The sequence below is a fragment of the Eurosta solidaginis genome, chromosome 5 (assembly GCF_040869045.1).
Source record: "Eurosta solidaginis isolate ZX-2024a chromosome 5, ASM4086904v1, whole genome shotgun sequence".
NCBI classification, from domain to species: Eukaryota; Metazoa; Arthropoda; class Insecta; order Diptera; family Tephritidae; genus Eurosta; species Eurosta solidaginis.
Window position 1 is genome coordinate 143,848,096 of NC_090323.1, and position 16,173 is coordinate 143,864,268.

At 36.1% G+C, this 16,173-nt stretch overlaps 2 protein-coding genes across 8 annotated transcripts in view; one reads left to right on the forward strand and one right to left on the reverse strand.

Annotated features, from left to right (window-relative positions):
- The window catches only part of barc (RRM1_TatSF1_like and RRM2_TatSF1_like domain-containing protein barc), a 121,713-nt gene that overhangs the window by 60,702 nt on the left and 44,838 nt on the right, over positions 1–16,173 (reverse strand). The window lies entirely within an intron of this gene.
- The window catches only part of LOC137253169 (X-linked retinitis pigmentosa GTPase regulator), a 44,290-nt gene continuing 32,033 nt past the window's right edge, over positions 3,917–16,173 (forward strand). Inside the window, exon 1 of the mRNA XM_067789659.1 lies at positions 3,917–4,055. Coding sequence (XP_067645760.1) covers positions 3,917–4,055 — 139 coding nt within the window. The remainder of the gene's footprint in view (positions 4,056–16,173) is intronic.

Here is a 16,173-nt window from a genome sequence, read left to right on the forward strand (position 1 = left end):
CACTTTATAAGGCATTTATACGGTTACATGAGTCCCCCTAGTATTTGTCTGTACTTGACTAAGTACACATTTAGACACAATTTTTTGGATCATGACTAAGTGCACTAATTTTATTAGTACTCAAAGCAGATCTCTGATATGTATCTTAGTCGAACTTGTTCACCAACAAAATGTAAGGTGAACTTTAAGCAACTCAAAACTTGCTTATACTTGCTTGTTATACTTAAATTAAATTAATTTAAAACATTTTAGAACAACTTTTTAAAGTTGCGATCACAGTTTAGAATAAACATACACCTCTGAATGAAGATTTATATAAGAAAAATATTGAAACATGAAAGAATATTCTGACGAATATTAGTGACACTAAGTGATACTCACATCACTAGTCTGATGCTAAGTAAATGAAGCCACAACAACAATAAAGCAGGCAGTCACTTGTATCTACATAAACGAATCAATCATTATATCTACACATATGTACGTACACAGCGGAGAGAGACGCACAAACAAATGCATATATCTGATCTGAGATACTCCCAAAAGTAGGCAATTATTTGTGCAAGTATCACTCACATATACACGCGCATATGAGAAGCTATACACGTGCATCTGTAGTTATAATTTTATAGCTGGTAACTAAGTAAATTCTAGAAACGCCTAGAAGTATGGAACGAGGAAATCGAAGAGTATAAAAGAGCGCAATCTAAGCAATCAGAATCAGTTTGATTTAAGCACGCTATCTGTCGAGCAGTAGAAGTGTTATTGTGAAGTACTTTAATAAAGGCCATTTTGCATTATTGAATAGTGGAGTTATTTATTCAACAGTTTAGTGATTCGAAGGTTGCAAATAAGCGGAATTGCACAAAATTCGTTACAATATGAAATAAATTTTCCACAAGTACGGTACAAGGTTTTCAAATTATGTACTGGTGGGTAAATGTATTATAGAAAAGTGCAAATAATTTTGAGAAAAGGATAACATTTATTTGAGAAAATTACAATTGAATTTGATAAAAGAGAAACGAAAATTACAAATGTATTTGAGAACAAATCAAGAACATTGATTAAATGCTTATTCTTAAATTAATTTGTCCATTTATTAAATACTTTTGACGTTTTCTCAAATTCAATCCCATTTTATCAAATGCATTTGGTCTTTTCTCAAACACAGTCGAAAAAGGTGTTAGGTGAGGTTGAACTGGCCGGTCCATGAGGATCTCACATAGACTGGATGAGTCCGTAGTGTTACCAGAAGTTTATTTTAATGACCACACTAAAAAAAACCCTATCAAAAACCAGGACCTCTTGGCAAATACTAGAAGCTTTCTAGCACTTAAGCCATTTGCTGCTTCTAGATCTGACAGTCGTATCACTCCTAATAGCTGGAGCCTTAGGTGAAGGTGTAGTTCCACTTAAATCAGATCGGATACGAAAATGTGTTAGTTTTTGCCTTCTTAAGATAAGATTCACCAAAAGAGAATATTTGATTTCATATAGTAGATTTCAAAGTAGGTATTAATAGCATGGTACCCTACGAACCGGAGTAATCATATTCTTGGAATATATATGTATGGTGTGGTGGTAGCGTGCTCCACTGAGGGTCTTGGGTTCAACTCCCGGGCGAAATAACATCAAAATTTAGAAAAAAAAAGATTTTTTCAATTAGCATACAAGAGAATCGGGATCGCCCCCAGGCAGTGGTTTGGCAAACGCTCCGACTGTATTTCTGCCATGAAAAGCTCCTCAGTGAAAACTTATCTGTCTCGCAGATGCCGTTCGGAGTCGGCATAAAATATATAGGTTTCGTCCCGCCCATTTGTAGGAAAAATGAAGAGCACGACGCAAATTGGAAAAGTCCGGCCTTAATCGCCTCCGAGGTAAATCGCGCTCAGTATTTTCTTTATATGTACCACTACAATAAAACAAGTATCTAACCTAGAAATCAGCTACAAATATCTCTGCTTCACAAAAAAGAAGCTTTAGGGTAGCTAAAAAGTACAATAATGATATAGAAAAGAGAGGAGTTAAAAAACTTGCAATTTGGTAAGAACTAGAAAATAAATATGAAGTTCAGTTAGTCTTAACATTCATAGATACAGTATTGGACAGATAAATAGTACAAAAAACACAATCGGCTTCAATTCAAATCCTGTTCTTCAATGATCGATCTCGAAAATATCAATTTTTATAAACGATACATCGTTGTCGGTTCGATGTTTTTGGTAATTTGGTAATTAGATTGTTATATTTCACACTAACGATATCTCTACTTCAATAAAGTTTTCAAAAATTTTGATGAATGCTGATGACGTAAAAATTTGTATTTCTTACAAATCGGTCGGCGATAGGTCCCTACTACAATCTGATTTAGAGACACTGGCTTTTAAGTTTTTTTTACAAATTGGCGCGACGGGGCCTACTCGTTTTATGCCGACTCCGACCGGCATATGCAAGTCAGATGAGTTATCATTGAGAAGCTTTTCATGGCAGAAATACACTCGAAGTGCTTGCCAAACACTGCCGAGGGGCGACCCCGATTAGACAAATTTTCTTCTAATTGAAAAATCTTGTTTCTAAAATTTTGATGTTGCTTTGCCCGGAGCGTGCACCCGGGATCTTAGGTGTGGTGGGCGGAGCACGCTAGCACCACGCCGGCCGCCTTACTATAATAGTTCAGCATTTATTAGACCAGGACTGTATGTACATAACATGACAGGTAAAATTAACACGTGTGAACTTACATACATATATGTAAGTATAGACAAACGTTTGTATGTATGAATAAAATCAGCTCTTACCATACCTAGGCAGGATGACGTTGCAGCGGTGAACTACAGACCACAATTCCACGCTCAACAATAATAACAGTACTGACCACAACGAATAACCACTTAACTACCTGTCGTTGGGAAGTGAAAAACTAACTCAAAACAATATGTGCAGCTATTCGGCTTGGGAGCCAAAGTGCGTACAAATAAGTGGTCGTTATGACCCGAAAATAGAGGGGCAAATAATGAAAGCATAAATTTACTTCGTAGTACATAAACGAGTACAAAGCAGTTATATTGAACCCTTCTTAAGACTTCTACTATTAAAAGTGAATTGAATGGCCCAAATTTAAAGACACGAAAGCACAAAATAACACCACTTACTCCATCCCACATAACGGTATATACAGTAATTATAAAGTCTGAGTATAAATCAACCCAGAAAATACCACCACCGTCAATAGAAGCAACAGCGAAAATAACGTTATTACCTTTAGCTTAAGTCCTTTAGTTCATTGGTTTAAAAAAAGGAATGTCCAGTCTACTATTAACCGTCCGGCTGACCACAGCGAAATTCGTTCGAGCGCTGACTTAGCAAGGCAAAACATCGGTAACTGAGCGAAATCTAAATGCCTCTAGCACGCGAGCAAAATATAAAATATCCAATGGGAAATTAACAATGGTCATTAATAAAGGAGTAGGAAATAATATTGAGAACAACAGTGAAATTACTATAATAGGAGCAGATAGTGCATTCTCTGGAATGTTATTACACGGCATGCTTTTACTCCTATAAATATGCTAGAAATTTTTGTACGCAGTGTTCTCTGTTTGCGCGGTTGACGGTATTGTCCAGCGTATAAAATAGGAACAAATCCAAAACAATCGATTTTTGTTTGAGGTCGTTTGTTCTAGCGACATTTTCTGCGTTGTTGTTTTGCTCGCAGGAGTTACAAGTTAAAAGTTTATTTCCGTCTCCGATATATAACCGGAAAAAGTTTTGAGAAAAAATAGCACAGTGACGGAAATGACAATTTTCAAAAGGTGTTAAAGAAAATAAGTGAGCAATTGAATTAAAATTTTATTATTGAGCTTTCCAACTACAACAACAAGTACGCGTATAAAGATAACAAATCAAACTTCAAATGGATATACCAAATTCGGGAGCAATATTTACTCTGGGCAAATCATATTTGGCTGAGAACAACCAGAGTTATTTTTACATTAGAAATGATCCAATTAAGGGATTGATCGCAGGACCACATCAAAGCGCTGTTATATGTGGTAAATTTTGCAATGGAGTTTAATAAAATGCACAAAGAAGCGTCTTTAAATACTACACTGTTAAAAATTTGATCCTACATCTGAAACTATTTTGCTCTACAAAGAAGTCTACATTTGCATTAAAAGAAAAGAAAGCATTGTGTGGTCCGCCAGGATGTTTTGAACCGACTTGTTAGGATCACAGATAAACGGGTTGGTGTCGAAATTCTGTATGTATAAACTTCTAAAAAGAAAATTCTGCTTTTTAAAATTCTGCTTTCTAAAATTCTGCTTTCAAAATTCTGTATTACAAAATTCTGTATTAAAATATTAACAATTTTAACAATGTTAAAGAGGTCATGTAATTATTTTGAAAAAGTGCACCATGCACAGTAATTCTGCGTAGAACACCTTTCTGCATAGGCGGCCTTCGGCCGCGCTTAAAAAAAATAACCCTGGGCTACGCCATGCCAAGTCCGGGTGTATAACCCTGGCTACCGCCACGGTGATGTTCTTCTGCGTAGTATACCCTTCTGCGTAGGGGGCCTTCCGCCGCACTTTAAAATAATAACCCTTAGCCGATCCAACACCGGCTACGCCATGCCATGATTCCGGAATTTTGACTTCCAGAATTAAACATGCAGAATTTTAGAAAGCAGAATTTTAAAAAGCAGAATTTTGTTCAAGCAGATTTTTTTTGCAATTTACAGAATTTTGTCACCCCGAATTTTGTAATACAGAATAATGACACGCTCCCGGATAAACATGTGTATAACAATTTTTGTAAATGATAATCGGACTTTTAATAGCTTTCAAAGTGAAATTTAATGATCACCAATTCTTTTCAGCATAAAAATTACACTGTTTGGGCTTGTTTCAAAATATTTTTGAGATTTTGGACTCATTGTTCGGTTAAATTTAAAATTTATATCTGATAAAATTAAGAAAACGAGACTGCAAGTTGTAAGGTGCTCAATTTAATACAAACAAAATTAAAAAATTACTTAAATGGTTTACAATTTAGGCTCGAATTTTTACCAGTGTACCATGATGTACCCCAAAATTGTTTTACTTTATATACTTTTTTTGAAAGCAAAGCATGTAATGAATTAACTTGAATATAATAACCACATTAGCTGTTGATGATACCATGAGCCCAAACAAAAGTGCCGTAAGTTCTACCTTCTCTAGACTGGGTAAAGATAAAAGTCGGTCTTTCGGTAAATGATTCCATCCAAGAAAGAATCGGCATATTCGCGCCTTGGTAGCCACGTCACTGTTGACCGATATAAAAACCAACATTGACAGTGAAAGCAAGGTCAGCTTGCAAATGAAACAAAGAATAACTCTTGCCCAATAAACATTGGGGATTGATTCATATTAGCGCTCAAGTTGATAATTAGCACACTTCTCAAACCTGAAGCCCGTTTTCTCAATATTGGCTCATCTTTAGAATCCTAGCGTTCTCAACAAAATGGATATTTTTTATATGTTGAAAAATGCTGTTGCTCAAGTTGAGAAAAACATAGTTCTCAAATTGTAAACAAATGTGATTCTAACCTAATTGTGCGCAAATGTAAGATTCCAATACTGCAGTATTTTCGTGGAAATTAAATAAAAGAACGAATCGACCCCTTGAACCCGGTGATATCGTACGATTGCATATTTTCGATATCAACCACCCATTACACCATAATACATAATCAATCACAAGATAAATTCCTGACACAACGTCCCGAATAAATATGAACATTACTTTGAAAAATTTTCTGCAACCAACTTTTGAATCGGGTTGCCAGAAGAGTTTGTGTATTTTGAATTTGTCTTGTGCACGTTACGGCGGTTCTTATTAATCTAATAAAAGACTTTTCCAGTCTTACCAGTCTCCAGTCTTATATAAACTATGGCACCGATTGGAGACGGCTTACACGCACTCAAAGTTAACACTTCTCTATGGGGTCTCCAAAATTTAAATTTTATTTTTAGTTTTCTGATACCCTGTATTAATAATACTGTGACGAATATTAACATCACTTAGTGATACTCACATCCCTAAGGCTATTAAATAAAGGCGCAACACCAATAAAGGAAGCTGCCACTCTTGTGTACATCAAATCAATCATCATTTACCCACATACATACAAGGCGACGGAGAGACACTCACAAGCGCATGTAGTCATCGGCCGAAGTGTGCTCACACATACACACGCATATGACTATGAGAAACGCATAAGCTACAAATACACATGTATATCGCTGGTAACCAAGCAAGAGATTCTAGAAGTCGAAACGTCTAGACTTTAGTGGAAATATGCGAATGAGGAAACCGAGAGTATAAAAGCAGCGCAAGCTGAGTAATCAGTAATCAGTTTTGATTTAAGCACGCTATTGGTTGTGAAGTATGAGTGTTATTGTGAAGTACTCTCAAAGTAGTATAATAAAGACCATTTTGAATTATTGAATAGTGGAGTTATTTATTCAACAGTTTAGCGATTCGAACGTTAGCAGAAGGTTTGGAATAAGCCTCTTCTTCCCTAAATTCGTTACAATACTATCATTGGCAATATCAAATATCAATTTTGGTCCCAAAGAAAAGTTTTAACTTTGATTCCTGTGATCGTTTCTAATCAAGACCAAAATATATGTGTTATATTCCTCCTTGGTAGCTTGATCTATAAGGCCCACCCAATGTACATACATACATACATTTGTAAGAATTTTCAGGGGCAGTGCCCGTACTAATCAAAGTTTTTCTTAAATTCTTCTGTCATATTTCAATTTAGAACAAAATAAAGGTTAACAGAAATACAGACAAGGCCGGGGACAGCCACTAAATCCGAAAAGACAAACAAACTACTATCTTTTTTCTACCCTTTTGACATTTTTTCTGTTTTATTCATTTTTTAATAAGTAATCCAACGATACTGTTGTAATGATGATTGACGACTGTCAGGTATCATATCCATGTTATTGTGTGAACAGGAACTGATGCATTTTAGATAATTTCTGCATACCCTCAAGCGAGTACGGGGCTTAGAGGTATGCCTTTCGTAAGGGAGACAACAGCTGTCGGCTTGTCCGTCCTGATGTAACGTTGTTAAATTATGAAATAAATGTAAAAATGCCGGAGGATGCCGTAAATTATAAATATAATATATTTTTCTAAGCGAGGACGCCCCTCGGCAGTGTTTGCAGGCACTCCGAGTGTATTTCTGCCATGAAAAGCTCTCAGTGAAAACTCATCTGCCTTGCAGATGCTGTTCGGAGTCGGCATAAAACGAGTAGGTCCCGTCCCGCCAATTTGTAGGAAAAATTAAAAAGGAGCACGACGCAAATTGGAAAAGGTGCTTGGGCTAAAATCTGTTCGGAGTTTATCGCGACTTACATTTATTTTTTTTTTTTTTTTAAGTCGCTTTTGTGCGTGGCCAGCAAGGAGCCACAAATGATTTAAAGAAATCGTGTCGACAAAGAGTAATAGAAGTTAACCCAGAAGATCTCCTTCGGTGAAACTACGCTTTGTACAACAAAAGTGTCACCATTTTAAGTACTTAAACTTTTTTCCGCATACGTACCAGTCCCTTAGACCGGGGTTAGGTACGAAGCCTCCCTGGAGTAAGTGAATGAAGGACAATCCCTCCGCAAGGAGTTATTCCTGAAGTTTCTTGAACGAACCGCGAGACTTTTAGGAAAAAACCCCGGATCTTTCCGAAATGGCCAAAACGTTGATTGCCTTAAATACATACAAACAAAACCTTTTCTAAATATTATTTTTTTAAATAGAAAAATTGAGCTTTTTAAAGTAAGAAAGTGATCGGCGTAAACCTCTAGTTCATAGCAGTGGTCGGGAAAAATTAAAATGAAATGTATTATTGAGAACGAGAACATGATCTTCCCAGCAGGAAATTAAAGATAAATTGCAACACGCAGATGGTGTATTTATTAAGAACTATTAAATATATCATAATTTTTGGAAAACTTCATTTTTGAATCACAAATAGTTTAAAATATTCCCAAGTCTCATTATTCATTAATTTGTACTCGCTTCGAAGAGCAACCGATATTTTTGCATGTAAATATACATGGTTTGTCAGCGCGGCCTAACAAGGCAAATAGCGCAACAAGGTGCCGCAACCAGAGATGTAAAAAATTTATTTGGAATATGTGACTGAAAAAAAAACCATAAATGTACATTAACGTTAATTTTTTGACTATTCCGCCAATTTTTTGCAGAGCAGAAGTTTAAGTTTCTTCATTTTTAAACGGTTTCATTTAGCTTGACTTGACAGGCCGGACATCACGAATTTTGTAATTGAAATTTATGTAACTTCCCGATAAGCTACAAGCTTGAGGCTTGGAATATAGTTCAGAACCCGATGACAATGCAATATCGTATTTGTGGTCCGATTTGGTTCATATTTGGAACGTATATTACATACAGTCCGGTAGAAGTGATATCAAAATATTTTGGAGTTCGAGGAGCTACAAGCATACGTGGCGCTGAGTCGAGTAAAGTCTTTGGAAGGATTATGTATTGAGGTCTTAGATTGTAACAAATTGTCAGGAAAGAGTCCTTGTAATAATGGGTATCTAAATGAACTAAATAGAATGAGAACGCGCACAACGCTTTTATTTAATTGTCTGATCAACGCCCTAGATTTATGAGGAGTGTGATGACTAGTACCTGGGACCTACCTAATTATTTTCTAGCTTTTAGTATTATTATTACTTCATGTAAGTATTGCTTTCAATAAAACCGTTTAACTTAAAAATTGTTTTTAATTATTTTATTTGTTTTTTGAGTACAGAATAAAATTGATACAACTTTTGTCAGGATAATTAAAAAACCCACATCAATTTGAAAGGTTTTTACCTATAACATAAAATATAAAAGCTCATACCTAGACGTTTCCCCATCACTTCGTTACGTTTCTAGTTGGGATTCTTTACTTTTGTGCTACAGCCGTGCGCCGGGTTATTTCGTTGCTGTCTCGCTAACGAATGAATGATAAGAGAATAAGTGTGCAATTGAGTGCGTACAATTGTATCGCTGTTTGCCGACCATTGGTCCAAAAAGTGGCAGCTATTGGCAAGAGTTATGCTACGATTAATTCCTAAGCTAGCATTGTTTTTGCTATTAATGCTGGTTCCCAAATAGACGAAATACTTCACAGTCTCGAATTTTTATCCATCAAAAGTGACGTGGCTACCAAGGTGCGAATGCGCTGATTCTTTCTTGGATGAAAGCGGGTACTTCGCCTTGTCCTCAATCCAGAGTACATTTTATAAGGACAATAATATTAATAGCATCAGAATGCGCCAGTAATTGTACTCTCTTATAATAGATTGTACCATCACGGTATAGCTCTACTGTTAGAATTATCTCCTCTCAGCATGGTTAGCTGAGGCAGGTAGAAGTCGGAAATTTTAGTTTTTAACCTTTTTTGTATGTTTATTGATTTGGTTGAATTATTGTTTTGTGTTTATTTGTTGATGCCTCAGCTAACCACACAAATTGATCAGTGAAAGCCACCCCCGTTTCTGAATGAACTCATAACACAATCATACATACATACATGCATACATACACAGACGTTCAATTTGACAATATCTGCTCATGCACTTTCGAACTATGATTACAAGACAAACAATAACAACAGATCATAATGAAGAATTACACTGATGACGCAACGCCGAAACCGATTTTGTCTCCAAACCAAATTTGACAAGGGATGGCGGAAAATCGTTCCACTGTACATTAACCCTGTCGGAAAATCAACAAAACAAAACACGAACCGAACAATATATGCTGAGAGAATAAAAAAAAGTTCTCAAAAAAGGGTCAGCATATTATGTCATTTTTGAAATTTTGTGGATTTCTATAAACGAAAAGCACTATTAGAACAATATAAATTTCGGGAAGAGTAGAAAATTTTTTAACAGTATTATTTCTATTTATTTTACGATTTACGGAGACAGAAATTAAGAGAGAGAATTGAGAAATTTTACTGATCCTTAATTCATCTGCGCGTTTTTCTCTTCGAAACTTTAGTAAAACCGTGGTGCCGGTCACGAACCCTCCTTTGGAGTCGTATAGCTTCCTCGTCTAAGTTATAAGATCACGGGGAGACTTCTCACCGGTTTCTGTTCAGGAAAGCTAAGTGGTCTGAGCTACTCAGTGAATTGTCAAAAATTACCTGGCCCGATTCTACTGCTGATATTGATGAGAGTACATTTCACTTTAACAATGTACTCTACGCCTTATTTCATAAATGCACTAAAGAGCTCAAACGTCTCAAAAATCAAAGGACATACGCGTTCAAGCGATACAAACTATCCGGCGATACAAACAACCCATGCTACTTATGCTGTTTTTCGCCATAAGTACAACTCGTTAAACAGTAGTTGCTATAAATTGTGTAATTGATAGGGTTAAAAATCAATTTTTGTGCAGTCCTAAGTATTTTTACAGTTTCGTTAACTCCAAAAGAAATACTGAAAGATTTCCTTCTACAATGAAGTTTAACAATCTTATTTCTAACAACAATTCTGAAATTGCTAACACGATTGCCGATTTCTTCCAATCCAACTACTCTAATAGATTTGATTCGGTGTCTTCGGATTATCCATTTAGATTGTATCCACTGAATACAGCGTCAGTACCTAGTATTTGCGCTGAGGATGTTTTATGGCATCTAGATAAGCTAAAGGTTTCCTATTCTGCCGACCCTGATCAAATTCCATCAATGGTGCTTAAAACATGTGCTCATTACCTTTATCAACCTCTGGCTACTCTGTTCAACGCGTCCCTTAAGCAAGGGAAGTTTCCCAAAGCAGTGCAAGGAGTCATTTATAATTCCGCTCTATAAAAGTGGTAGCAGATCCTGTGTCTCAAATTATAGGGGAATTGCCAAACTGAATGTTGTTCCATAACAATTTGAGTAAATCATCACAAGGGAACTCGGCGATTGCATAAAGCTACCCTATCGTTTGTCAAACGATGGTCTAAGGAATTTAACGATCCTTACCTTACTTAAACTCTCTTTACATCATTGGTGAGGCCCGGAAACAATTTTTGCTTTTTGCTTTGAGACACTTAACATGGGATACGTTACGAAATCTTCCGCCCTACAGCAGCCGGTTGAAACTTTCACAGTTGCCTACGTTAGAGAGCCGTAGAGAGATGCTTTTTATCTTATTTATAGTAAAACTTATAAGACGAGAGACGATTTCTAGCCCATTCTTGCACGGCGAAATTCAGTTCACTGTTCCACTCAGACCGTCTAGACATTTTCAACAAAATATTATAATCATGTTTAAAGGCACGCTTATAGTGCGCTGCAACTGTTACAATTACCTCCTCTTATTGTATGCTTTTGATTATTGTAACGATTTTGGGAAATTCTGATTACTTTGCACCTTCTGCTATCGTTCGAATCGCTGAACTTTCGAATAAATAACTCAAATATTCAGTATAACAATACCTCCATTATTTACAATCTACGGTAGTAGTAGTATTTCACAACTACAATACTCCCGTACTTTGCTAAAAGCTTGTTAAAATCAAACTGACTGATTATTCCTCAGCTTGCGCTGCTTTTATACTTTATACTCTGTTGCCTCTTTCGCATATTCCCCTAAGTTCTAGACTTTTTACGAACATGCCTTCTGGAACAGTTGCATCTCATACTTGGTTATTTAACTAAATGCGTGTGTATGTGTGAGTAACAGCTCCTGCTCTTAGCTGATAATAACGTGATGTGTGATTGTTTCTCTTTCTTCGAACTGCTGGTTATATGTACGTGTGGATGCTTGCTATGTGGTGTTCATGTACATACGTAAGTGTGGCTGGTTGCTTTATTATTGTGGTGCATTTATTTAGTAGCAGCATGTATAGAACTGCCAATATTCGCCACAATATATATATTTTTATACTCAGCTGAACAGACCTCACAGAGTATATTAACTTTGTTCGCACAACGGTAATCCGTAACGGCATAAACTAATCGAGATAGATATAGACTTCTATATATCCAAATGATCTGGGCGAAAAAAGAAATTTATTTAGCCATGTCCGTCCGTCCGTCCGTAAACACGATAACTTGAGTAAATTTTGAGGTATCTTGACGAAATTTGGTATGTAGGTTCCTGGGCACTTATCTCAGATCGCTATTTAAAATGAACGAAATCGAACTATAACCACGCCCACTGTTCCGATATCGAAAATTACGAAAAACCGAAGAAGTGCGATAATTCATTACCAAACACGGATAAAGCGATGAAACTTGGTAGGTGGGTTCACCTTATGACGTAGAATAGACAATTAGTAAAATTTTGGACAATGGGCGTGGCACCGCCCACTTTTGAAAGAATGTAATTTGAACGTTTTGCAAGCTGTAATTTGGCAGTCGTTGAAGATATCATGATGAAATTTGGCAAGAGCGTTACTCCTATTTCTATATGTGGGCTAAATAAAAATTAGCAAAATCGGATGACAAGCCCGCCCACTTTTTAAAAAAAATTTTTTTTAAGTCAAATTTTAACAAAAAATTTAATATCTTTACAGTATATAAGTAAATTATGTCAACATTCAACTCCAGTAATAATATGGTGCAAGAAAATACAAAAATAAAAGAAAATTTCGAAATGAGCGTGGCTCCTCCCTTTTTAATTTAATTTGTCTAGAATACTTTTAATGACATAAGTCGAACAAAAATTTACCAATCCATGTGAAATTTGGTAGAGGCATAGATTCTATGACGATAACTGTTTTCTGTGAAAATGGGCGAAATCGGTTGAAGCCATGCCCTTCCTTTCGGCCGTTAACACGATAACTTGAGCAAAAATCGATATATCTTTACTAAACTTAGTTCACATACTTATCTGAACTCACTTTATCTTGGTATAAAAAAATGGCCGAAATCCGGCTATGACCACGCCTACTTTTTCGATATCGAAAATTACGACAAATGAAAAAAATGCCCTAATTATATAGCAAATATCAAAAAAGGGACGAAACATTGTAATTGGATTGGTTTATTGACGCAAAATATAACTTTAGAAAAAACTTTGTAAAATGGGTGTGACACCTTCCATATTAAGTAGAATAAAATGAAAAAGTTCTGCAGGGCGAAATCAAAAGCCCTTGGAATCTTGGCAGGAATACTGTTCGTGGTATTATATATATAAATAAATTAGCTGTACCCGACAGATGATGTTCTGGGTCACCCTGGTCCACAATTTGTCGATATCTCGAAAACGCCTTGACATATACAACTAAGAGCCACTCCCTTTTAAACCCCTCATTAATACCTTTAATTTGATACCCATATCGTGCAAACACATTCTAGAGTCACCCCTGGTCCACCTTTATGGCGATATCTCGAAAAGGCGTCCACCTATAGAACTAAGGCCCACTCCCTTTAAAAATACTCATTAACACTTTTCATTTGAAACCCATATCGTACAAAAAAATTCGAGAGTCACCCCTGGTCCACCTTTATGGCGATATCTCGAAAAGGCGTCACCCTATAGAACTAAGGCCCACTCCCTTTAAAAATACTCATTAACACCTTACATTTGATACCCATATCGTACAAACAAATTCTAGAGTCACCCCTGGTCCACCTTTATGGCGATATCTCTAAAAGGCGCAAACCTATAGAACTAAGGCCCTCTACCTTTTAAAATACTCATTAACGCCTTTCATTTGATTCGCATATCGTACAAGCACATTCTAGAGTCACCCCTGGTCCACTTTTATGGCGATATCCTGAAATGGCGTCCACCTATAGAACTAAGGCCCACTCCCTTTAAAAATACTCATTAACACCTTTCATTTGATACCCATATCGTACAAACAAATTCTAGAGTCACCCCTGGTCCACCTTTATGGCGATATCTCGAAAAGGCGTCAACCTATAGAACTAAGGCCCACTACCTTTTAAAATACTCATTAACGCCTTTCATTTGATTCCCATATCGTACAAGCACATTCTAGAGTTACCCCTGGTCCACTTTTATGGCGATATCCCGAAATGGCGTCCACCTATAGAACTAAGGCCCACTCCCTTTAAAAATACTCATTAACACCTTTCATTTGAAACCCATATCGTACAAACAAACTCTAGAGTCACCCCTGGTCCACCTTTATGGCGGTATCTCGAAAAGGAGTCAACCTATAGAACTAAGGTCCACTCCCTTTAAAAATACTCATTAACACCTTTCATTTGATACCCATATCGTGCAAACAAATTCTAGAGTCACCCCTGGTCCACTTTTATGGCGATATCCCGAAATGGCGTCAACCTATAGAACTAAGGCCCACTCCCTTTTGATACCTTCCATTTGATACCCATGTCATACAAACACATTCCAGGGTTTCCCTAGGTTCATTTTCCTACATGGTGATTTTCCCTTATTTTGTCCCCAAAGCTCTCAGCTAAGTATATAATGTTCGGTTACACCCGAACTTAGCCTTCCTTACTTGTTTTATTGTATTTTGAGTTGTTATTCTTTATTTTAGTGTTAAATAGTTACTTATCTGTGAGGACTGGCGTCCTGTAGATTAATAAATAAATAAATAAAACTGTCAAAGCAGTGAATTTCTAGTCGAGGCCCGTAACTTAACTGTCGAATACTCTTGTTCACTGAGCTAACTCGTGCAAATAAATATTTGAATTATTCTTTATTGAAAAAAAATTTAAAAAAATGTTCTCTCATATTGAGGAAAAGGTTTATACCAATTTCACACAGAGGTTAAATAAAGTAATTAGTCCAGTTTTCTACATTAAATAAATTATTGCATTTAGTCTTAAATAAAATACGAATTCCTAATTATCTCACAATTGCTTTATTGAATTCTTAATGGGGTCAAAAGTCTAGTACGTTTTGGTTGATTGGTTGGATTTCATTGTCAATGTAACGATCAAAATAAATTATCGACAATCAAAAATAAATTATTTTATTATATTTACGAAAAATAAAAAAGCCCACAAAAATAGGCCCATATTTGGTTAGGTGGAACAGCTATGAGTAGCTGGGCAATTTATTTTGATTGTCTTTATAGTTAATCATATTTTTGGGAGCTTCTGACATATATTTCCCTGTGTGGGAAAACATAATTATTTCATTTAACAAATTTATGACTCCATTCAGACCAATTCTAAATATTCTCGTGGAATTTTGTTCTCGCGGATTTTTTTATTCCCGCGAAAAAATTCCTCCAATTCTTTTCTCCTAGGGAGAAGAATAATTGGGGAATAAGAATTTCGAATTTTCGAAGTCAGCTGTTTTGTCAATTGAAATTTCGTTGCGCATTTCTTATTTTGTTTAAAAAATTGTAAAGTTTAATTATTGATGCCAATTTGTTTGAAATTAAGAAAAAAGGTATAAACAATGCACATTATTGCATTTCATGTGGTATTCACTGAAATGAGTAATGAATTGGTGCCACAGCAACATCAACAGAGGAGCATAAGAAGACCGGCGGGATAACACAAATCCGCCGGAGTTGCCTGCATTCATTCTTCAAAGCAATTTTCTGGTGTCCAAGTCGAGTTGAGTTCGCCTTTCGCCATATGCCAAAATCTATTTTAGCCTTCTTAAAAAATGCTTGCGCAATTTCTGGATGGCTGCATCAAATATCCGAAGAGCTCTTCCGTTGCTTATGATATATTTTTCGACTTAAAGAATATTGTGGTTGTTGTTGTTGTTGTATTAACAGTGAGAACATTGTGGTAGAATGTAAATACATATTGTGACGACTATGAGTGACACTAAGTGATACTCACATCCCTAGTCTGATGCTAAGTAAATAAAGTCACAACAATTTTTGTTGTTATATCGGCCTACTGATTTTAAGATCGCGGGTTCGAATCGAGCTCAAGGCCTAACAATAATTTTTTATCATTATTATTGTTATGATAAATTTTTTCTTAATTGAAAAAATTTTTAAATTAGAATAGAAGAAAGAAAAAATTTAGACAACTGCCAAAGCTCGTTGTATAGATCCATTTCGGGAACTGCTAAATTCCTTCATCGGCAACGTTTAGGCGCCGCTGCTATAACCATTCAGCCATCACAGCGGTTTTTTGTTTGTCTTCATTAATCCTACTTCTATTCTGGTTCGTGCCAATTGATA